This window comes from Opisthocomus hoazin, chromosome 13 (genome assembly GCF_030867145.1).
Source record: "Opisthocomus hoazin isolate bOpiHoa1 chromosome 13, bOpiHoa1.hap1, whole genome shotgun sequence".
Lineage (NCBI taxonomy): Eukaryota > Metazoa > Chordata > Aves > Opisthocomiformes > Opisthocomidae > Opisthocomus > Opisthocomus hoazin.
In genome coordinates this window covers 28,350,931-28,365,806 of record NC_134426.1, presented here as the reverse complement: position 1 = coordinate 28,365,806, position 14,876 = coordinate 28,350,931, and the positions used below count along the sequence as shown (strand labels likewise).

Below are 14,876 nucleotides of genomic sequence, written 5' to 3'. Positions count from 1 at the left end.
TCCACCTGCCCCTCGGTGGAGCCGGGCGAGGCGGTGGTGGCGGGGAGCGCGCGGGTTCGCGTCCCGGCCCGGGCCCTAATGTCCCCGCGCCTCCAGCCCCGGTCCCCTGAGGGAGAGGGCCCGGATGAAGGCAGCCACTCCCGGCACGCCGCCGCCCTTCCTCCTCCTCTGAGCACGGCCCCTTCTCCCGCTCTCCCGCAGGCTCCCGGGCCTCTCCGTCCCCGGGCAGGCGTTGGGTGAGAGGCTCCCCGGGCAGGGGTGGCCGTTCCGGGTGAGCTTTCTGCCACCATGGTTGCTTTGGGCTGCAGAGAGGGACCCTGCGAGAGCCTCCCCACTAGCCCTGCCAGAGCCGCAGCCATTGCAGGGCACTCAGATGGCGCCCGGGAAGTCACGGGATCCCAGTCCAGGGAGCGCATCTCCTCAGAGGGGGAGCATTTCTCCTCAGAGGGGGAGCATTTCTCCTCAGACGAGGGCCATTTCTCCTCAGAGGGGCAACGTTTCTCCTCAGATGGGGACCATTTCTCCTCAGAGGGGGACAATTTCTCCTCAGATGGGGACCATTTCTCCTCAGAGGGGGACTATTTCTCCTCAGATGGGGGGCGTTTCTCCTCAGAGAGGGAGCGTTTCTCCTCAGCCAGGAATGGTGCCCGAGTCACTGAATCTGCCCGCAGGCACCTTGGTGGCCCCTGTGCCGGCTCCGAGGCCGCACCACGGTTGTCACAACTCACGTGCCCCGAATGCTGCTTTTTGTCATTACGAAAGGTGTGGTTCCACGTGACGGAGGAGTCCAAAGTCGGCTTCCGAGGCAGGGCCGGCGCGGCGGCGGTGACTCATGGCAGTGCCCGCGTCGCAGCCATGAACCAGCCCTCGAGGGAGCCAATTCAGCTCGCTCCTCTTTCGCAGACGCCGGGGCTCCTGAGCAATCCCAGCTGGGCGATCCCTCTGCCGCCTGCTCCGGAGCCGCCCGAGGGAGGCAAGGCCTCCTCGGCTGCGCAATGGCTGCCTCCTGGCAGGTGCATGGCCGGGGGCCAGCGGCAAGGGTTCAGCAGGAGAAGCACCCAGCGCTGCACCAGCGGCAGGAGCCAACGAGCGTGCCTCGCCTCTTCTGTCCCACCCTTGGCGCACACACCTGCAGCCCATTCAAACTGAGATCCCTTTCCCACAGACCCCCCCTTGCTCCCAAATCAGGATAATGTATGTGTTTCCCCCGCCTTCGCGATCCTTTTATCTTCACCACACAGGCAAACACAAAGGGATCCCAATTCCATGACCCACTTGCCTTTCTCTTTTCCAGAAGCCGAGACATAACCCGTCCCCTCATGCAGCCGTGCCCCCAGCACCCTTCCTGGCAGCAGCTGCCTCCCTGGCAGCACCCACCCTGCGGCTCCGGCTGTTGCTGGCGACCGGTACCCGAATGGGAGAGGGTGGTCCATGGCTCAGACCAGTGCCTCTGCAAAGACAGTGCTACTGCTTCTCACACCTCTTTGAAGTGGTTCTTGTTCCACCCATGGCCTGGGAAGCCCTGCTCTAACATACAGGGCTTTCAGCAAGTAATGCGAAGCAAGGAAATCGTCTGATCAGTTATTCAGGAGCCGCGCTAATGGCAGCACCCTCCACAAAAACACCTACATGTGGCGGCACAGCCCGAGACGAGAGAACTGGCCAAGCCAGGCTGCGGAGGCTACATAGCCTCTGGGAGGCTGCATTCAAATGGACAGCTTCAAGAAGAGCAGACGCGTTCCCAAGAAGCTTCTTTCTCATTTCCCACTGTCTGAGGAGGAACTTCAGTGTGAGCCTTTACAAATGCCCGGGGAGATGAGACCTGGGAACTTCAAAGTACCCACAAAAGCTCTGGGTGCTTCAAGCCCCGGCAGGCCAGAGGCAGGAGCTGCACCTGTGGGACTGCGGAGCTGCGGTGTAGATGCGGTGCCGCAAAGCAGGCCTGGTCTCGACGAGCCTCTGGTGCCAAGCTGGAGGGGCCATATCCTCACCGTCAGCTGCCCTGGGGCCGTCTCGACCACGTGGGAACGGCCGTGGTGTGGGTCCAGCACAGAGCAGGGAGCCGTGGGACCTGCCGTGCTGCTGCGGGGAGCTGGGTACCCCACCAGCCACCATGCTCGGCCCTCGCAGCCCGCACTGGCACTGGGCAGGAGAACCACCAGCCCACCACCCCCCCACTGCAGCGGCTCCTGAGGCAGGACCTCAGACGTGACACACAGCCCCAGCTCCAGGAAAGGCTTCTTCCCCCGTGCTCGCTCCCCACCTGAGACCCTGCACAAACCTTTCTCCCACTGTGCTTATCAGCAAGCATTGGACTGGAGTTAACCGCAATCTAGGGGCAGAGTTAAATGCAGAGTCCTGTCCTGTCACCCCATGTATATGAATTAGAGCTGTAATTCCACCCTGCGGTGTGGATGGCAATAGCAAAGAGACACTGCCAGACCCATCTCACACAGGCATTTGAGCTTTGAACCTTTGGTTTATGATTTCACCAGAACCATCAGTGCGATGATATGCAAGCAATATGCAGTGAAGGAGTGCTTGTACTTGGAAAAAATGACAGGCCCCTTATCTATGAGAAGTTTCCATTTTTTAAGCACAAATGTTCTTTGCCATTGAACCAACAAAAGGCTCTGCCAGGCTGATGCACCAGTTTACCAGCAGCTCCGCTTCTCAGATGGGCAATGCCACTGTTTCTCCTCTCTACCATACAACTAACTTTCAGGGTGGGACCTTTCCAGAATTCCACTAAGAATAGCAACAACCAGTGCAGAACAGCAAATGCCGCGCATACCAGCGGGGCTGCTCAGGTGATCTGGTTCCTCTCTCATAGTCTCTCAGTGCCCTGCAGTGGAGAAATGGGTTAATTGCATATGTCACAGGGAGCGACCGCCTGCCAAGCCGCCCTGCTACGCTCCTGCCAACCTGAGGCCAGGCCCCAGCAGCCGGTGGGGAGATCCCAGGCAAACACCATGGCTGCTTCGTAACAGCGGCTGGCCTGCTGCCTCCGCGGCCATGTCCCCTCTGCCGTAACGGCAGCTGGGCTCTGCCTGACTTCGCCAGCTGCCATGGCAAGACTCCCTCCTTAGTTCCAGCTATTAACGATCTCCGTCTCTTCCCAGCGAGCAAGTTGCTCCTGTTACAAAGAGGTGGAGATGTACGCAAGAACACTTCATCTGGATCTGGGGAACAAGCGTCTACTCCTTAGGCCCACGTGGGTTTGAAATGCTCCAGCCCGAAGCAGTGAAGCGCTTCAGTCTCCTGCCTTGCAGCCCTCCACAAAGTGTGTGCTCCCATGAAAGCCAAAAGTCGTGGTGAAGGTTCAAGACAAGGCTCTGAGAGGCACCGGCCAGGAGCTCCCTGCACATCTCAGGCAGTAAGTACTGCAGGAAGGTGCTCCGCTGCTGACTACAGATAATCTGCAAAAAGGAAAGCAGAAAATCCTCCTACTCCCCATCACCACCACGGCAGGGGTCCTTAAAAGCTCCTTTCCCACCTCTTCATGTTCATCCACCGCGAAAATCGGTGCAGAGCTACACAGAGAGAGCACTAAGCACCCAGCTCAGCGCACAGCAGAGGGGACAGCCCCGGCCCAGCCCTTCTGGTAAGAGCCCCACCAGCCACAGGACCCTCCATTGCTTCCTCTCCCGCCCCCCAGTTTCACTCCTGATTTAAATGGGAGCAGGACTGGGAGAAGGAACGCAAAAGAGAAAGTTCTGATTTAATTGGAAGAGTCTGTAAAGCACACAGTCCCACGTCAACCCGCTCGCTTTGACCATCGTTCATGCCCTTGCGAGGGCTGAGCTCTGCCAGGGCGCCGAGCAGCCCTGGCTGCGGGCCTGGAAGGGGCATCGCCCCTCCGATGGGTGCACGGTGCCTGCAGGAATATACCTCCAGTATCCACAAAACACCTCTTCCTCCAGAAAGGAGAAATTCAGCAAGGTAGCAGTTGTCAAACCTCAGCTGCTGAAAGCAGCTATAGCCAGAAATCCTTGATGAAAAAACAAGGATAACTGAGCATCACGTTCACCAGGGAGGTTGTGGAGTCTCCTTCTCTGGAGATATTCAAGACCCGCCTGGACAAGGTCCTGTGCAGCCTGCTCTGGGTGACCCTGCTTCGGCAGGAGGGTTGGACTAGATGACCCACAGAGGTCCCTGCCAACCCCTACTATTCTGTGATTCTGTGTGTATAATGCTCTTCAGTAGGAAGGGGTTGTTAGACTGCACTGTAGTGCACTGGAGGTTCTATTGCATCAGAGTGAAAAAGTCAAAAAGCAGTGGGTGGGGAATTTTTGCCAATTATATAATCTCTGGCAGTTTTGCGTCAGCTGGTTGGGGCGAGGACACAGCACCCATCCCGGTCGGAGGCCCGCCCGGTGCTACCGGCCAACAGCACACGGCGGGGGGGGGGGGCTGTGGGGAGAACAAAGGAAAGCAGATTTCCTGGGAGTCTGTTGTTGTTTTCCCAAGCAGAAGAGTGACTCAGATTTCAGCTCGCACTCCTGTACCTCAGCCAACAATAACACGCTGTTGGTCAAAGTGATAAAGGCGAGTATCTTTGTTCCACTTGCTGAACTAAGGAAAGCTGAAATAAACCTGTTCACCCAGCAGCCAGCTCAGTCACTAAACCAGAGACCACGCGCTGAACCCCAAGCCCCCCTCGCGGTGACGACAGCATCTTGCTCCTGAACAGTCTCGCTGAGCTCCTGGAAGCTCCTCGGCAAATCCACTTCTGTCTCAACCAGCACAGACAATGTCAGTTTGTGCATTATCATAGCGGAGAGCTTTCTGATAAATATCGTGACTGCTTACACGTCACTCCAACGCAGCTTTTAAAAGTGTTGCAGAAATGCTTTCACTTTCTGAGAAATGCTCCAGGAAAAAGCACTTTACTTCCCTGTGCTTAAGAAACGGCTTAACACATCCCAGCTCTTTTGTCTCCTGTATCTGGGCTTGTTTTTCATGGCTGTGAGGTAGGTCCACAGACCTCTGGGAACACCAGAGCACGAATTGCTCCGCCACAGCCACCGCGCACAAAACCAGCAAAAGGAGACCCCGCATCCCAGGCTGGCAAAGCCCGTCCCTGTTGCGCAGACCCCTGGGTCTTGGCGCTGCCGGGCTGGGTAGAGACCCAAGGCTGCTGGCATAGTTTGTGCTGGTCCACCTTACCCTGGCATCGGGGTAAGTCCGCGGCGCCCGTGCAAACCGTGCTGTACCGGTGCAAAATGGGGCTCTCCAAAGGGTTTGCCCGGGTATTGCCGCAGCCAGCTGCAGGTAAGCCTTTGGACACTGGCTTTATTCTCCCTAGAAAAAGGGCATCTCTGAAAAGCATGCTGGAACACATGAGACAAGTCAGCTGTAGCTAGCGGCGTCGACAGAGCAGGCCTTAGCAGAAGCAGATGTCGAGGCTCAAAGTACTTTGTTTGTGCTGAGATTTACCGTGTTCATTCACGTGTGGTAACAACGTGCTATAAATACGCCCGGCCCTTCCCGGCGGCTGCGGCCACGGCCGAGGTACCGGCGGGTGTGTTTGGACAACCCTGGCAGCCGGGCTTCCCAGCACAGCCCCTGGGCTGCCCCTCGCCCCGTCGGGCACCGTGGGCTGCCCTGGGCACGGGCCACAGGAAACTGGTTTGCCAGCCGCTCGCGCAGGCAGCCGGAGGGCTCAGACTCGGGCAGCAGAGGATCAAAACGGGGCCATGGAAAATAGGGGGCTGCTACCACCCCTCCTGCCCTCGGAGGAGCTGCCACCCCCCGACACGGCTGATGGCGAAGCATCACCTGAAGCGCCCTTGTTCTCAGCCCCGCGCACAACGTCGGGAACAGTTCTGCTTCCCGCAGCGCACAGAAAGTTGCTCTTGTTCAGGAGCTGCTTTGCGGGCTGGTGTCTGCTCCGCTCCGTGGAGGGGGCAATTCTGATGGAAATTTCAGCGGCTCTAGCAACGTAAGTGCACTTCAAAGCACAACCCCAGGATATCTGCTTTTGTGAGAAAGTATCCCGAGTTAAAAATTAATGAAATTCACTTTTAGGATCATTTGCTTTCCTCCATCTGAGCAGCAGGATTTTTGCCAGCCTCTCCACACCATGAATGCAGAGCATTTCTGCTTTTACACATTGGGGACCTGGCCTCTAGTGATTACACTGCCAATTAATTCAGGTAATTAACACATTTGCAAGGGCTGGTTGAATCCCACCCTGACATTTTGCAAACTGCGTGTTTGGGGAGTGTCTTCATCAGCCTTTTGAAGTTCTTCACTGTGAGCTCCCTGGCAATCAATTAGCCTGCGCTGAAAACTGGTGCTGTGCCATTAGAGCAAACATGCCCCAAGAAGCAAACATATTAAGGATTAATTAAATACCAGGTTTTATTTAATTAAGCCTCTTCTCATAAGTATGTAGAGGCAGGAATCTGGAGCTAGCATCCAATTGTGCTTTCACTTCTATCCCATTTTTAGAAATGCATTTAAACTGGGTCGGTGCTGTTTAAAACAGGACATTCAGGCGCATGCGGATCTGTTCTGCCCTCCCGTGCGAGCGCAGGAACCCACCAGCACAACGCGGTAGAAGCTGGCTGATGGCACCGAGCACTCCCAGGGGCAGGGTTCAGTTCAGTTCGTGCCCGCGGCCATGCACGACAGCCTCCTGGGGAGCACCAGAAGCCCCCACAAGTCCCCCAAAACCTTCCAGCATCTCAGGGATGGCAAGTGCCAGCCCCAGGCACAGGCAGGGACCTGCAAGCAGCTCATCCCCCCGCTCTCCTCTCATCCTCCTTGCATTTTTTAATGAAAAACTTGTCACTCCCGTTACCTGCTCAGCTGCAGCGAGAAGGGCACCGCAGCCTGCCACATCACTACCAGTTTAAAGGTCTAGAGATAGAGCCAGGCAATATCAAGGCAGGCTAATGAGACCAAGTCCAAGGTCACTTTACGCACTCTAACAGAGAGCACTCCCTTGCCTTCAGCCCACCCCGTCTGTCTGAGCGGAGGGTCACGGGCAGATATGAAAAAATCACCACCGTGCCCTGGCTCTGGGCTGCCCCAGGGCCAGGAGCTGCCCTCGCACCAGGGTCCGCTGCCATCTTTCCATCCCCATACACTGCCGCAGTTCACTCACTCTGGGCAGCAGCCGAGGATCTGCCCAGCCATCCCTTAGTGACTGGCAGGCTTTTTTCTCTTCTTTAAGTGCTCTTATTTCAGCTTAACAGTCCTCAGTTTCAATTCTCCCCGCTACCAGGTGGGCTACCAGCAGAGAAGTGACAGTGTCAGCAGGCTGAGAGCAGCAGGGAGGTGGGACCGGGTCAGGCAGCCGTCCACAGAGGAAGGTTTCCCTTCCCACTGCATGCTAGGATCAGAGAAGAGCCAGGTTTCACCTACCAGCTCTGCCCCGGTCTGTACTGGTCCCTCGCGTCTGTCCTCAGAACAAGCACAAAGCACCCAAGCACCCCACTGGGTCCCAGGGACTGAAATGTTTTTGGGTGCAGCAGTCACCCCCCAGTGCTCTCGGACGCAGCATTTCCGAAGGCGGCGGCACTGCCTTTTGGCCCACGTTTGCCGTCTTACCAGGGACTGCGCAGCTGTAAAGAACAACCAGGATTTTATTGATTTGAAAATACATTAACCATAGAGAATAGAGCTTTAATTTTTCTTTCTGAACAACAATAAGGAACAGTTTACATAAAAAACAAAAGCATGGATAAAATAATATAAAACAGATCTTGTACCACAGTGTGGAATTCAAATAATCTAAGAACATCAGCAGCACTTCTACAAATATATTAAAAGCTATAGTGCTCATTAAGCTCCGATAGAGCAGCTCCCAGAGACCAAAATGGCATTCAACATAGAAAAGCAGCAATTCAGTGTAGGGCAACACAAAAGTCTAACGCCGACACATCAGATAGATACATTCGTAACCCTGCTGTTGAGAGGTAATCCCGTGTCCTGCCGCGCTTGCCATGGTGCCTGTCATCTCCACGCTGGCTGCAGCAGGGTGACAGCCCAGCGTCACCCACCCACGCTGCCAGGCTCTCCAGAACACACCTCAGCACTCGGGAGGTGACGGTCACGGGTCTGAAGTTACATCCGAGTCAGATTTTCAACAAAAGTTTTCATTAATTCTGCTTGTGAAAAACAGCCTTCTCCTTCCCTGGCTCCTGGGAATTACTCTCCAAGAACAGACTGAATTGCTGAGAATTTAATTAGATCTTCTTATGTAGTCATGAAAATGAGATTTTTAGTATCTCAGTATTCAGTATTAAGATTTCTAATTCTGTATCTTCCTTAGCAGTGAAGCCACACTGATTCTTAAAACTTCCATGTACTTTTTGAGATCTTGTGCATAGTTTAAATTTTAGCATTGATTTATATATTTAAAAAAAGAAAAAAAAAAATATATAAACAGTGCTTTCTACCCCTTACAAAGCAGCAGGCAGAGCCGACAGGGCCGCAGGCCCTTGGCGTGCCAGCAGCTCGGGGCCATCGCGCCCAGCCCTGGACCAGAGGCTGTCACCTGCAGCTCCGCCTTTGGGCTCCCTGCTCAGTCTCCGTGTGCAAAATCAATTCAAAAAAGGAAGTTATTAAACTACTGAATGGGAATTTAAGGTTGAATATGCTTATCGCTAATCTAAAATTAGACACATATCAAAAGAGTGCTATGGCTATTCCAACAACGTACATTCTCTAGGAAATTCAGCATTCGGACAAAGTTCAGAAGCAATCCAAACACTCTAAGGTATAGAGACGCACGGCTACGACACCAAAACCACCTTCACTTTGGCCCACGCTGCCACCACAAAACATAAACATGGTGAGTGCGACTGGGGCCCCCAAAGCCTCCAGCAGCCTTAATCAGCGACACACGTTTACTTCAGGGCAGGCAACGGGGATAACGACCTGGAGTGCAGATCACTGGCGTGCCTGAAATGGCAGGCAGCAGTCAGTGGCATTTTATTTGCTTCAGGGTATCTGAAAACTTTTGTAAGAATTTCTGGAAACTGGTTCTGGTGACAGTTACAACCCTTCCACGCTGCTAGAAAATTGTCACTTGATCTGTAAGTTGTGCTCTTTCACTATCAATTTGTGCTCACGTGGCAGTAAAATGCAGAAAACCTGCCCAGAACTGCTTGGTGCTTGTGAAAAGTCCCAGATGGGGTGAAAAGTGTTTGAGAGATGTTTTGACGAACGACAACCATTTTAGCCCACTGATAAACGGGCTCAGAGGCTACCACTAGCTGAACAGCAATGCCACAGGAGAGAGCAGCAATTTAAGATATTGTAAGATATTTTTAAAAGCAAACTGATGAGAATCCTGAATCTGGTGGTCCCGTACCTATTTTGAGGACTGTTTGCCACAGTGGCTCCCAGTGAGGAGAATTAGCTGGCTTCTTGAAGTAAATGGGGAACAAAAGGAAAATTAGCCAGCCAGATTAAAATAAATAAACAAAGAAATAAAGAAGAAAGAACAAGAAGAATCTCATCCCATACAGTGCTCTTGGCCACCAGGCTTGTGTCTCCAAGGTGGGATTCTGGGATGGGCTCAGCTTGCCCATGGATGGGTTCCCAGCAGAACTGCAATTTCAAGCCACCACATCAAGAACAGTCACTTCTCTTCATCTGGTTTTACTTATCAGCGACGATGGTTGATACCTGCATTTCTGCTGCTGGCTCTGGTTACAATAAAAGGTGTATCTGGGTATGTTAAGGGATGTTCAAGACATAAGAGGTTGGATGAGAGCAGAACAGGGTGGCAGCAAGAAGTTCCCATGCAAAAAACCCTCGCAATCTTCATGAAAAATGTTAATAGCAAAGCAATTCAGAGACTCAACACAGTAAAACCATAAAACTCACCTATTCAGGACCAAAGACAACTTCTAAAGAGTTTACATGAGTAACACTAAAAGAGATGGGTACCACGAGTTATCTGGTAGGCTGCATCAGCAGAAAGCTCAAATACAGAACAAGAATCCATTAGGAACTTCTGCAGGGGAACACGGGGCGAGGACACAAACGTTCACTGCATTTAACCACACCAGGATTATCTGCGAGCTGAGCAGCTCTAAGCGAAGATGAAGTGAAAACCCCACCACCTCTGCAGCTGCGGGTGCAGCGCGAGTTGAGCAGCTCAGCCCGCGGAGTCCGTCCGTCCGTCCCTCGGGCACAGCTCCGGAGTGACCCAGAGCGGGAAATGCCGGCCGGGGGCAAGCGGGATGCAAACCCTGCTGCTCCCAGGGGAAGGACGCAGCAGTCTCGAGTCAGAAGGCAGAGCAGCTCCAGCCCCTGTCCCCCAGAGCGAACCACAGCAGGCTAAAGATAGTCCCTGGCTTGTAGTGCCACTGCATAGGGCGGATTTCAGCTGCACGGAGCTGCCGGGATGCGACATTCCTTTCCCCCAAGGAGCCAGACAAGATTACTGTATATGGGCAAGCATTCCCCTGCGACGGGCTTCTCCCTCCACGGGAAACAGGCGATCTCCAGCTGCACAGCCAGGAGAGATCGGTGCCGCCTCGCAGGGCCACGGGGATTCACGCTGTCGGAAACCCAGAGGAATGCTTTTACCTCAGGACAACCTAGCAGAGGGGCAGAGCCAGGCAGGAGAGGCTGAGGCAGGAGAAGGCCTATGAACAGCTCAACAATAAAAATCTGTCCTTAAATTTTAGTAGCTTTTAACCATCGAGTAGATCTTCAGCCCCAGGCTCCCGGTGTTGCTTCACTAAGGGTCTACAAGCACAGGAACCTGCCGGTCCTGCCCCGGAGGGGTCAGCAAGGAGCACGGCTCTACCCACTGCGGCTTCCAACACGATGCTGGAAGCCCCGCTGGGACCACGCGTGGACAGGGGCTGTAGAAGGGCAGAGCACAGGCACCATCACAGCCTGTTTCTGACCTCCCGCGACCACGGTCCTGCCCGCTCCCACGCCGGCAGCACGGCGAGGGTCTGGCAGGGCGGGCAGCCAAGGAACAGCTCCAGCCACCGGTGCAGAGCCTGGAGACAGTTCCTATCTTCTGTCTCACACCTGCATGGGATCCCAAAGCCGGACCTCCAAGCTCAGACTTGAGTTCTCATGGGAATGGATGGTTTTCGCTGACTTCTGTACGAATGGGAGTAAAGCAGAGGGTGGGGGGCACCGCCTTCAGCAGAGCCAGGGGGATGGGCGCTGGTCAGGAGAGCGGAGCAGCTCCCCGGGTACGCTGTACAGGTCACGGAATGCTCCCTTCCTAACCGAACGGTACCATCCGCTGCAAAGGAGAATGACTTTGGTCCCAGTTTAAATGCAGCCTGACATACCACTTTCTTTGGACCATCCAGTTTCTTTGCAAGCCACACCAAGCCTCAGCTCTGCAACTGTTCTTCCCCAAGCTGATCCCAGGGCAGGCACAAAACCCTGCCCAGCTGCTCCTGCAGACTCGACTCAGCACCACAGCTGGAACAAAGCTTTTTGCTTTTTTTTTTTCCCCCCCTCCTTTTTCTTCTTTTCCAATCAGAACTAAAACCAAGCCAAGCTGAGGTCATGACGGTGGTTATGCTCCGAGCTTCCCGTTGCCATACCAGAACAACTCTCTCAGTACAGGGACAGTGACAGATTGGCACATCATGGAATAGGTGCTATAGAAACCATACAGGTCTTAGCAGCAAAAGATATCTTCTTCCCCCCTCAAAAAATAACCTACTTCATTCACATATTTTCTCTCTATACTGTATATATATATATTATATATAGACACGTTTTTCTGGTAAACATTTACAAGATATTGTAAAGAACATTGAAAAGATATATCTCCACTTGCGTAACGACGCACACTCACATACTTCAGTATACAAGGACACACAGTAATGTACAATCAATAAATAAATACTATTTTCCCTTAGAAGTTATTCAAAAAACACTGCTATTGAGCGGCCCAAAGACACTCTCAGTTAATACAGACAGCAAATATTGTGCAGAATTTCTTGGCTGTTTTTGCTTAAAAAACCAAGAAAAGAAAAACAGAAGCTTGAAAGATAAAGTGTCAGTGATGCTGCTTGATAAGACTGTGTTTAAAGTTGACCTATTGGTTCTTGTCCCGCAGCAAGGGGAGGGCAGAGCACTTCCCCTCCCCTCCGCCTTCGGAGAAGGCGATGCAGGCAGACCACTACCTGTCCTAGGACCCAGTGGGAAGAGGAACAGCCTGGCAGGGAGGGCACCAGCTTCCCGCTCTGCTTCGTGGAGAGATGAAAGATTCACACGTGAACTGGCAGATGTGAAGCTCAAACGCCTTTGATTCCCGTGCTAGCACAGAGCAAGCACTCTTTGGAGATTTAATGCAGAAAATTGCTTCAAAGAATTTCCTAGACTGTTGGCACACACTTGCTTGTTGGGATCATGAGAAATGAGAGGCTCCCCGTTGCTCTCACCCCTCGCTGCGGCCCTCCTCCCCAAAGGGTTCAGCGTGTCCTACTGCTCCCTGGTTTTGATAGCTGCCGCCTCTGGGTCCCAGCACTGCAGAAAGACCAGCTGGTGTGCTCAGAAACCACAAATCGCTTCACCACGCTCTGCAGAACTTTTCTGAAGCGGCAGTTTTCTCTTCTGCAGATTTACATCTGTCTTTTTTTCCTGCAAGCGACATCTGACACATGCCACAAGTAAACACACAGCACAGTCAGCACAGGCAGACGTTCCACAGAAGAAGGGAAGGGCCTCTTTTCCCTTCTGGTGAGCAGCACTCCAACAGCAAGAGATGAGCAGGGCCTTATCTTGCAGAGGGGAGGAGGAGAGCACGCACACATCACACATCGCATGGAGGGGGAACACACATTTTTGCAGCAAAACTCGAGAGAAAGTACCATGACAGAGAGCTACAACCCAGCGCCTTCCCTGCTGCTGCAAGCACACGTTCACGGCAGCCTTCTGCGGCCACAACAAGGCCCTCCCGGGCTGAACTAGACCTACCAAGAACCTACACCTCTCCTTCTCCTTTATTGTTTTTACCTGAGTTGAAAAACGAACCCAAACCCTCCGCAGCGCAGCCCTCGCCTGGCGCAGCGGCTCGCTCTCGCGCCGGCAGTGCTGGGAGGCTCTTCGTGCAGCGCGCTCCAGGGGCTGCAACGCCGGAGAGCCGCTGCCGGAGGAGCGCCCGCAGAAGTGCGTCTTCCTAAAGCAAAGACCACTCGGGGACCTTGGGCTGTCTTCCTCTTTGCAGGCATGTGAAAGAAGCCCACCAAAACCTCACTGAAGACTTTCAGTGGACTTGGGGGGGGTCTCCAGCCAGCCCCAGAAGCACACAGAAAACCTGCAGGCACCGAGGGGATTGTTTGCACTGCCTAGCTTTGAGCAGCTGGTCTTTTAATTAACAGAGGACGAGACAGGCACCTTCAGAGGGAAAGTCAGGACAGTCATCAAATTCAGGAGCGCTGACTCGCCTTCCGAGGAGCCCTCCCCTAACAGGGGTTGCAGAGGAACGACAGGGAGACCAGACTCCTAGCACACGCAGCCAGAGTAAGGCAGGTACAAAAACCTCAAGTCTAGAGTTCCCAGAGGAGGTTAGGACCAGATTTTCCAGTGTTCAGAGAGCGTTACATAGGCTGGATTTTGAAAGAAAAACCCCAATGCTGAATTTGGAGCACTTCTGAAAATCCATCCAGAGCTGAAACTCTTGTGTGCTCAGACATTGTAGTAACAAACAACATAAAAATCCCAGGGAGAGAACAGAGCCCTGAAAAAATACCAAAGGGGATGCTATGCATCGAGGGACAAGATCAAAAGAAGGGGAATTTCTGTGATCAAAGTCCCTCTCTGTTACTGGCAGAACCTCACACTGTTAGTAAGGAGCTGAGTACCGGCAGCATCCCTGTCCTGCCCAGGCTTGCAGAGCTGGCTGGCTTCCCCGTGCCGCAGGGTAACGGCCATCCAAGGAAGCAGCGTTATTTCCTCGCCACAAAGGCTGTCGAGCCCCAGCCAGTCCCGAGGAGGGCTGGCAGCTCTGCTCCCCCAGACCCCGGGGCTCTGACCTGGGATGCTGGCAACTGCCTCGGCAGTTGTGGTGGTAACCACGCTTGCTGCCCTTCTGCTGCAGCAAGGCAAGGAAGCGACTGCTGGATCCTGCTTCCAGAGCAAGTCCTTAGCAATAAAATGCGATTGTACAGATCTTTGGTTAAGTCACTGAAGAAGGCTGCGAAGATCTGAGCCGGGCCCCTGGACCTAACACTGAACACAGCACTTGGAAAGCTAAGGGTACTTCCAGTTTAGACAGCAGCACGTGTCCAGCTACCTTACTTCCACAGGCGTGGCACTTCGAGAAAAAGGAGAAGGGCAGGAAGCATTGCAGGGAGTCCCGGCTCTTTGTCTGGATGCCTCATCTTCCCCACGTCCTTCATTTGTTCTCGATCAGAGTCTGGACTTTATAGACAAGGTCCCGAGCCAGCTTCAGGATCTGCTTGGTGTTGTGCCGCTCAGCCATCTCTGGAACACAGACAGAAGGAACCCACAAAGACGCTAGACCCGAGCAGCCCGGCGTCTCGAGGGTCCCCCCAGCCTCACAGCCCTCTGCTTCTCAGCCGAGCTCCGGGCAGGAGCTGAAGCTGAAAATTCCTGTCCAAGTCCGCAGGCACCATCGCTCGCAGACACCTGGCTCTGAAGAGAAGAGCCATCACAACCAGCTCCTCTCGGGAGCCAGCAAGAAGCACAGCCTACTCTCACAGCTCCCTTCAAGCACGGCGAGGTGGGCTGTTGCCACGGATGGCAGGGCTGGCTTCCCCCAGGCACCACCAGACCCCTCAGAGCCTGACTGTTCAGGGGCAAGGGGTCCCTACCACCATGTTGCAAGGATCAGCATCGCACTACCATCCACTGCTCTGTTTGTTTTAAACATTTGCCAGTATAGCCCAGACGTGGGTGTCTATAGT

At 53.8% G+C, this 14,876-nt stretch overlaps 1 protein-coding gene across 2 annotated transcripts in view; it reads right to left on the bottom strand.

Moving 5' to 3' along the window:
• Window positions 1-7,593: 7,593 nt before the first annotated feature.
• The window catches only part of SGSM1 (small G protein signaling modulator 1), a 52,493-nt gene continuing 45,210 nt past the window's right edge, over window positions 7,594-14,876 (bottom strand). For both annotated transcript variants that reach the window (XM_075435014.1, XM_075435013.1), the window contains one exon: window positions 7,594-14,433. In XM_075435014.1, the coding sequence (XP_075291129.1) occupies window positions 14,345-14,433 (89 nt within the window). In that variant the 3' untranslated portion in view covers window positions 7,594-14,344. The remainder of the gene's footprint in view (window positions 14,434-14,876) is intronic.